Raw genomic sequence first — 8,748 nt, forward strand, 5'->3', positions numbered from 1 at the left:
GGGAAACATCCGAATTATGGGAAACGAAACCTGTGGAAAGAAAAAAAATCCAGTATCCTCGCTTGGTTCAAAAAGAGAGAGGAAAGGGGACCAAGAAGAAAGATCTGGGCGTCGACCGAGACCCCCCTCAGGATTTTCTCCTGCGTGAAACGCCCCTCTGCCGTTGTGTCTGTTGTTGAGACACTTGTGTCTCCTGTTGTTGCTTCAGAACAATCTCTCGCGTCCGTGCGGACGGAGGCACGCCGCGTCCGGGAGTTGTAGTTGTGCGCACCAGGTGCAGCGCCGCAACCCGCCTGCCACGATTCTCGTTCGGCTCTTCGTGCCACAGAAGAAGCCACGGCTAGGAAACGGCCCCCTCGGTTTGCGAGGCCGGAGTGCACCACCACAACCGGAGCGCGTTATCACCCGGCGCCCGAACAGGGCCGCGCGGACGGTCCCCTCCGTCTTCCGCCTCGTCCTCTCCGCTCTCCGGCAGGTCGGGAAAATGCCGCTGGCCCGAAGCCGTGGCCAGCAGAGGGAGGCTGGGGTGGAGACTGAAAGAAAGAGGTGGGGTGGGGGGATTAGGAAGAAGAACCGGAGGCCCTGGGACCCCCAGGCTGCCACATCTGGAATGCCTGCCCTGCTCCGAGGGCCAAGGGTGACCCACAGCTGGAGAAGCTCTTGGAAAGAGGCCGATCCTGCGCCGGAAGCAGCACTTAATAGCGCGCGGATGGGGAGTCTCTGTTAGCGATCCGGAGGGAGCTCAAGAGGCTTTGCTTTTGCAAGATCCAGTCTGGGTCGGTCACCGGGAGCAGAACTTGTGGATGATGCTGGAGCCCATCTTCTCTCCCCTGGTGGCTTTATTCCCTATTCCTGTTCCTATCCCCTATTCCATTCTTCATTTATTCTATTCTGTTGCATTCTCTTCTCTTCTCTTCTCTTCTCTTCTCTTCTCTTCTCTTCTATTCTATTCTATTCTGTATTTTATTATTCTATTCGATTCTATTATTATTTCTATTTCTTTTCTATTCTATTATTCTATTCTATTCTATTCTATTCTATTCTATTCTATTCTATTCTATTCTATTCTATTCTATTCTATTCTATTCTATTCTATTCTATTCTATTCCATTCCATTCTATTCTGTATTTTATTATTCTATTCTATTCTGTATTTTATTATTCTATTCTATTCTATTCTATTCTATTCTATTATTCTATTATTTGTTATTATTCTGTTCTATTCCATTTTTCTATGGTGTAGGTTTATACATATGTTGTATATATAGCATGTTTAAATGTGTTTTATGTATGTGTACACTTTTGAGAGCAAGCAACAAAATTTCATTTTTAATATGTGCCAATGTGCCCACAGTAAAAAATGACAAAGGTTATCTATCTATCTATCTATCTATCTATCTATCTATCTATCTATCTATCTATCTATCTATCTATCTATCTATCTATCTATCTAATCTATCTATCTATCTATCTATCTATCTATCTCTGTCCGTCCGTCTGTCATCTATCTATCTATCTATCTATCTATCTATCTATCTATCTATCTATCTATCTATCTATCTATCTATCTATCTATCATCTCTGTCCGTCCGTCCGTCCGTCCGTCCGTCCGTCCGTCCGTCCATCCATCCATCCATCCATCCATCCATCCATCCATCCATCTATCTATCTATCTATCTATCTATCTATCTATCTATCTATCTATCTATCTATCTATCTATCTATCATCTCTGTCTGTCCGTCCGTCCGTCCGTCCATCCATCCATCCATCCATCTATCATCTATCTCTGTCCGTCCGTCCGTCCGTCCATCCATCCATCTTCTATCTATCTTCTATCTATCTATCTATCTATCTATCTATCTATCTATCTATCTATCTATCTATCTATCTATCTATCTATCTACCTGTCCGTCCGTCCGTCTATCTACCTACCTACCTATCTCTGTCCGTCCATCTATCTATCTATCTATCTATCTATCTGTCTGTCTGTCTGTCTGTCTGTCTGTCTGTCTGTCTGTCTGTCTGTCTGTCTGTCTGTCTATCTACCTACCTACCTATCATCTATCTATCTACGTACCTATCTATAGCTACCTACCTACCTACTTATCTATCTATCCATCCATCAATCTTTCTCTCTCTCTCTAGTATCTCTCTCTAGTCAGTCTATCTATCTATCTATCCATCTATCTATCTATCTATCTATCTATCTATCTATCTATCTATCTATCTATCTATCTATCTATCTATCTATCTATCTATCTATCTATCTATCTATCTATCTATCTATCTATCTATCTATCTATCTATCTATCTATCTATCTATCTATCTATCTATCTATCTATCTATCTCTGTCCGTCCGTCCGTCCGTCCATCCATCCATCATCTATCTGTCTGTCTGTCTGTCTGTCTGTCTGTCCGTCCGTCCGTCCATCCATCCATCTTCTATCTATCTATCTATCTATCTATCTATCTGTCTGTCTGTCTGTCTGTCTGTCTGTCTGTCTGTCTGTCTATCTACCTACCTACCTATCATCTATCTATCTACGTACCTATCTATAGCTACCTACCTACCTACTTATCTATCTATCCATCCATCAATCTTTCTCTCTCTCTCTAGTATCTCTCTCTAGTCAGTCTATCTATCTATCTATCTATCTATCTATCTATCTATCTATCTATCTATCTATCTATCTATCTATCTATCTATCTATCTATCTATCTATCTATCTACCTACCTACCTACCTACCTACCTACCTACCTATTATATGCCACCCATACGGTCACCTAATGGCCCTAGGCAGCTTCCAAGAACCATTTTCCTTCTCCCATTTTCAGTCTCCTGCAGAACTTCGACTCCCAGAATCCCTAACTAAACAGCTGAGGATTCTGGGAGTCGAAATCCAAGTGGTTAGGACACAACAGGGCGGGGTCTTTCTGCTTACTTGGGGCCAGCACCCTCCGGGGAGAGGGGTGGGGCAGAGGCAGTCCGACACCCCAATGCACACCCTACAAGCTTTGGGGTTACTCCTCACGGCCCCGCAATCCCCTGTGGGAGCCCAGGCAGGCCCTCCCTTCCTCCCCCCCAACGGCCACCCGAGCAGGATTCGTACCTGATGCCGTTCACGCAGTCCCCCACGGCCTGGAACTGCAGGGCTGGTGGCAACACAGCCGGGGGGTCCCCGGGGGGAGGCTGGGTGGTGTCCCAGACCGTAACGAGGCCGTTGGTGTTCCCGCTCAGCAAATACCGCCCGCTCCTGCCGGGGGGGGGGGGGAGAAAGCCACAGGAATCCTGGGTAAAATAGTCCTTGACTTACGCGCCGCAATGGAACCCCAAAGTTCCGCTCTTAAGCGAGACCACCGTTCGGCGACTTTTGTCCCCGTTTTACGACCTTTCTTGCCACTGTTGTTAAGTGAGTCGCTGCAGTTGTGAAGCTAGTATGACTGTTGTGAAAGTGAATTTGGCTTCCTTGTCGCTCGTCGGAAGGTCGCCAAACGGGGTGGCGTGACCCCCCCCCGGGATAAGGCAACCGTCGTAAGTATGAGTCAATGGCCAAGCGTCTGAATTTTGATCCCGTGATGCTGCTCCTCTTCCTCCCCCACTCCTCTTCCTCCTTTCACTCCACACACCCCCACTCCCTTCTAGCACTGATGATGTTCCCTAGTTGGGTCATGAAACGTCTGCAAGAAAATCACCCAGCTCAGGGACCCCACAGTCCTCCTCCTCCTCCTCCCACACTCCCTTCTAGCACTGATGATGTTCCCTAGTTGGGTCATGAAATGTCTGCAAGAAAACCACCAAGGAGCCCACAGTCCTCCTTTCTCCTCCTCCTCCTCCTCCCTGCAAACCCTTCTCCCTTCTAGCATTGATGATGTTCCCTAGTTGGGTCATGAAACGTCTGCAAGAACAACAAAGATGATTAGGGGACTGGAGGCTAAAGCATATAAGGAACGGCTGCTGGAATTGTGTATGTCTAGTTTAATGAAGAGAAGGACGAGGGGGGACATGATAGCAGCCTTCCAGTATCTCAGGGGCTGCCCCAAAGAAGAGGGAGTCAAGCTCTTCTCCAAAGCGCCTGAAGGCAGGACAAGAAGCAATGGGTGGAAACTGATCAAGGAGAGAAGCAACCTAGAACTAAGGAGAAACTTCCTGACAGTGAGAACAATTAACCAGTGGAACCACCTGCCTCCAGAAGCGGTGAATGCTCCAACACTGGACGTTTTTAAGAAGAGACTGGACAGCCCTTTGTCTGAAATGGTCTAGGGTTTCCTGCCTGAGCAGGGGGTTGGACTAGATGACCTCCAAGGTCCCTTCCAACTTTATTAGTATTATTATTATTATTAGTTGGGTCATGAAACGTCTGCAAGAAAACCACCCAGCTCAGAAAGCACAAAGGACCCCACAGTAGTTCTCCTCCTCCTCCTCCTCCTCCCACACTCCCTTCTAGCACTGATGATGTTCCCTAGTTGGGTCATGAAACGTCTGCAGGCAAAAACCACCCAGCTCAGAGAGCACCCAAGACCCCAAAGGCAACAACCATCTCCAGGAGAGGAGCGCATCCCGACGGTCACTTACGGATCCAGGTCGAAATACAGCCTCTGATTGGTGCCCACCGTGCGGGACAGCGAGAAGACGACTTCGTCCGGCTGCCGTAGGTCCCAGCAGAGAATCTCGGCGTCCTGCCGGGGAAATCGCAGACCCTTACAAGGTGGAGGAGCGAGCTGGACTCCCGCGTCCCTAGCCCGCCTTCCCGACGCTCCAGACAACCCGGAACCGGGTTCAAGAGATGCGACGGCCACCACGCCACGCTGGGTCCCTCGGTCCCACCACCCACCGCTGGGGCCTTACCTTGCGGCCACCGGTGAAGAGGTAAAGGCCGTCCGGGGAAAAGGCGGCGTGGGTGACGCCGCCGCGGTGCCCCACGAGCATCGCCAAGGGGTCTCCCTCCGCGCGGGAGTAGAGGCCGACGGTCTTGGCGTACGACGTGCAGGCGTAAAGGGGCTGCGTCGGGCTGAAGGCGATGCAGGAGACGATCCCGCTCTGCCCTTGTTTCTTCACTGGGAGACATTTTTTTTTTAGGAAAATGTTATTGATTTTCTCGTTTCGCATTTGAAATATTTGGAAAGCAGCGTGGCGGCTGAGTTGGTCCATAATTCAATAACGTACAAATATCTTTTAATACAGATCACAAACTATGACATCGAATCGTTCCTCTCTTTTCCCCTGCCTTGGTATTTACTGTCTCACCTTTAAATTAATACAATTCTTATGATATCGATTTAATAAAAATAACGCTTCTTACATCTATCAATATTTTTTAGCTTATGCATATCCTAGATATTTTAATATTCAATCTCGTTAGACAATCAATGTCCTGGTTAGTTCTTCCCAATTTTTAGTTTCCCATTAATATTTAAATTTTTAATGTTTAATATTTATAATTCCCAAGTTTTAAATGAGGCCCAGTTCTATTAATCCAGGGGGTAGGCAACCTTGGCTCTTTTATGACTCGTGGACTTCAACTCCCAGAATTCCTGAGCCAGCGGGATGTGTCTACCCATCGATGTGCTTACTCTCTTATAATCCCTTCCTCTGCAATCTTTCTGCTATAGGAGGTAGGAGGGGAAAAAAAAGGCGTGGCTGGCTCAGGAATTCTGGGAGTTGAAGTCCACGAGTCATAAAAGAGCCAAGGTTGCCTACCTCCTGGATTAATCCACCCTTAAGACCCATAAAGCTATGAAAGGGGGGCTTTCTTGGGGCCGCCCACCCCGGTGCACTGAGCAACCCCCATCTGGAGACTCCCCTAAGGCCAGAAGACGGGCCGACGTGAACACCGGTAGTCCTCAAGTTACAGCAGTTTGTTTAGTGACCGCTGTTTTAGATTTTTTAAATCCTGCCTTTATCATGTTTGGAAATAACTCAGGTTATTTATGCAGCTAGTCCTCGACTTATGACAGTTCAATTAGTGACCGTTCAAACTTGCAACGTCACTGAAAAGAGCGACTCAGGAGCGTGGTTCGCACTTATGACCGTTGAGACATCCCCACGGTGATGTGATCAAAATTCAAATGCTTGGCAACCGACTCGTATTTACGACGGTCGCAGTGTCCCGGGGTCACATGATCCCCTTTTGCGACTTCTGACAAGCAAAGTCACTGAACGGCTCTGTTACTATTGTTAACAAACAGCGCTTCACTTAACAACTGCAGTGAGAGAGGTCGTAAAATGGGGCAAAATTCACTTAACAATTGTCTCACTTGGCTGAGGAAATTTTAGGCCAGGGGTCTGCAACCTTGGCCCTTTGGTGACTTGTGGACTTCAACTCCCAGAATTCCTCAACCAGCATGCCTGGCTGAGGAATTCTGGGAGTTGAAGTCCACAAGCAGGGGCCTTCAAACTTGGCCCTTTGATGACTTGTAGACTTCAACTCCCAGAATTCCTCAGCCAGCGTGAGGGAACTATGACCCTTTTATGACTTGTGGACTTCAACTCCCAGAATTCCTCAGCTAGTGTGAGGGAACTAGGACCCTTTGATGACTTGAGAACTTCAAATCCCAGAATTCCTCAGCTAGTGTGAGGGAACTAGGACCCTTTGATGACTTGTGGACTTCAACTCCCAGAATTCCTCAGCCAGTGTGAGGGAACTAGGACCCTTTGATGACTTGAGAACTTCAAATCCCAGAATTCCTCAGCCAGCGTGAGGGAACTAGGACCCTTTGATGAGTTGTGGACTTCAATTCCCAGAATTCCTCAGCCAGCAAGAGGGAACTATGACCCTTTGATTTGTGGACTTCAACTCCCAGAATTCCTCAGCCAGTGTGAGGGAACTATGACCCTCTTTATGACTTGCAGACTTCAACTCCCAGAATTCCTCAGCCAGTGTGCTTGGCTGGGGAATTCTGGGAGTTGAAGTCCACAACTCATCAAAGGGCCATGTATGAAGACCCCTGACTTAAAGGGACCACTTCTTTAACGATTGCAGATTATTTTATATATATGGATCCTTTACAGGAGAGGAACTTTTAAAAAGGGACATTGTCACGAGTCCCACAACAGCTCGGGACTACAAAAACCTTAAAACAAACACCTCTTCCCCCGTGACCCCACCCCAATTTACATCCATCCTGAAGTGGGGTCCCACTTCTGTCGTAAGGCAGCGATGGCTACATGGGTCAGTGGTCTTGATCAACTCCCCCCTCCCCAAATTTTGAGACGCCTTCTCCTGGACGTTGGCCCCATCTTGGTTCAGCTTTTGGTCTGATGCCCAGGCCTTTAATTCTCCCATGTCTTCATATGTATATGTATATGTATATGTATATGTATATGTATATGTATATGTATATGTATATGTATATGTATATGTATATGTATATGTATATGTATATGTATATGTATATATGTGTGTGTGTGTGTGTGTGTGTGTGTGTATCTCCAAATTTCTTTTTCTGACAAAGAGTTAAAGAATTAAATTGGGAGACTAACTGATGAAAGTAGAACGAGCTAAAAATGGCCATCTTAGTCTCCCAATTTAATTCTTTAACTCTTTGTCAGAAAAAGAAATTTGGATTTAAAATGTTTCGCAGTTGCGACTTGAGCCTGCTTAACGCCCCTAGTTGTGGGCTGCAAGGCAAAAGATATTGTAAAAAGTAAAACTGCAGTATAGCAGTTAAAAATGTCAAGGTGTAATCAATCAGACCAGTCTGTCTGAAAAACTTCCTGTATGTATGTATGTATGTATGTATGTATGTATGTATGTGTGTATGTGAGAGAGAAGTCTTTGGGCCGACAGGGTGCACCAAACTCAAGATAATATATATATTTAGTTGGTTTATTTATTCGTGGGATTTCCGCCCACTGCAGCAGAAAAAAGACTTTTGGCAGTTGACAATTCTCCCATCAAGTACGCAAAAAGGCAAAATAAATGGCAAGTTTTTCACACCTCACAGCTTTTCCCAAACAATTATCTCTTTTTTTAAAACGTTGGCGGCGAGCCAACGAATTTCGGGGAGGCCGTTGCGACGATGCGCAGCAAAGCAACGGGAAGACCAGGCTGCGGCATTCTGCCTCCCCCCGCCCCCGTCACTATGCAAGAATGGGGTGCCCTCCTACACTGAGGGGTGTGTGTGTCAAAACCAGCCTCTCTCCTTTTTAATTGCCATTTTTATTTATGACTTTGCTGCTTCTCTCGTCCCCCGAGCACACAGGGATTCCTCGACGTACGACCAACGGGACCCGGATTTTCCACTGCTAAACGAGGCGGTGGGTTTTACGAGCGTTTTTCGCACTGCAGCCGTTAAGCGAATCGCACGGTCGTTAAGCGAAGCTGGCTCGATGTGGCTTGTCGGAAGCCAGCTTGGGAAGGTCGCAAACGGGGATCGTGTGATCCCGGGACCCTGCGACCGTCATAATTACGAGTCGGTGGCCAAGCGTCTGAAATTTTGATCCCGTGACCAGGGGGATGCTGCGACTGGTCGTTAAGTGTGAAAAACGGTCATTAAGTGACTTTTTCCCACGGCTGTTGTAAGTTCCAGACTTCCAGTGGTTGCCCTCAATCCGAACGAGTGTCAACTCACCAAATGTGGGTCTGTTTTCGCACGACCGGCCGGGCCGCGATGTGTCGAACACGCGCACCATTTTGTCAAAGCCGCAAAAGAGCTGGGCGCCGTCAGGAGTGAAGCAGAGCGAGTGGGCGGCCGTCAGCTCGTCCTGGACCGAAAAGACAGACAGACAGTTCTCTGGTCAAGCTCT

General features: G+C 47.3%; 1 protein-coding gene across 1 annotated transcript in view; it reads right to left on the bottom strand.

The window, feature by feature from the left end:
• Window positions 1–340: 340 nt before the first annotated feature.
• The window catches only part of WRAP53 (WD repeat containing antisense to TP53), a gene marked incomplete at its 5' end in the record, with an annotated part of 10,494 nt that continues 2,086 nt past the window's right edge, over window positions 341–8,748 (bottom strand). The window contains 4 exons of the mRNA XM_015829285.1: window positions 341–533; window positions 3,113–3,256; window positions 4,576–4,679; window positions 4,849–5,057. Of these exons, the coding sequence (XP_015684771.1) occupies window positions 341–533; window positions 3,113–3,256; window positions 4,576–4,679; window positions 4,849–5,057 (650 nt within the window). The remainder of the gene's footprint in view (window positions 534–3,112; window positions 3,257–4,575; window positions 4,680–4,848; window positions 5,058–8,748) is intronic.

The sequence above is a fragment of the Protobothrops mucrosquamatus genome, unplaced genomic scaffold (genome assembly GCF_001527695.2).
Source record: "Protobothrops mucrosquamatus isolate PMUCROS unplaced genomic scaffold, P.Mucros_1.0 scaffold5744, whole genome shotgun sequence".
Classification (NCBI taxonomy): Eukaryota; Metazoa; Chordata; class Lepidosauria; order Squamata; family Viperidae; genus Protobothrops; species Protobothrops mucrosquamatus.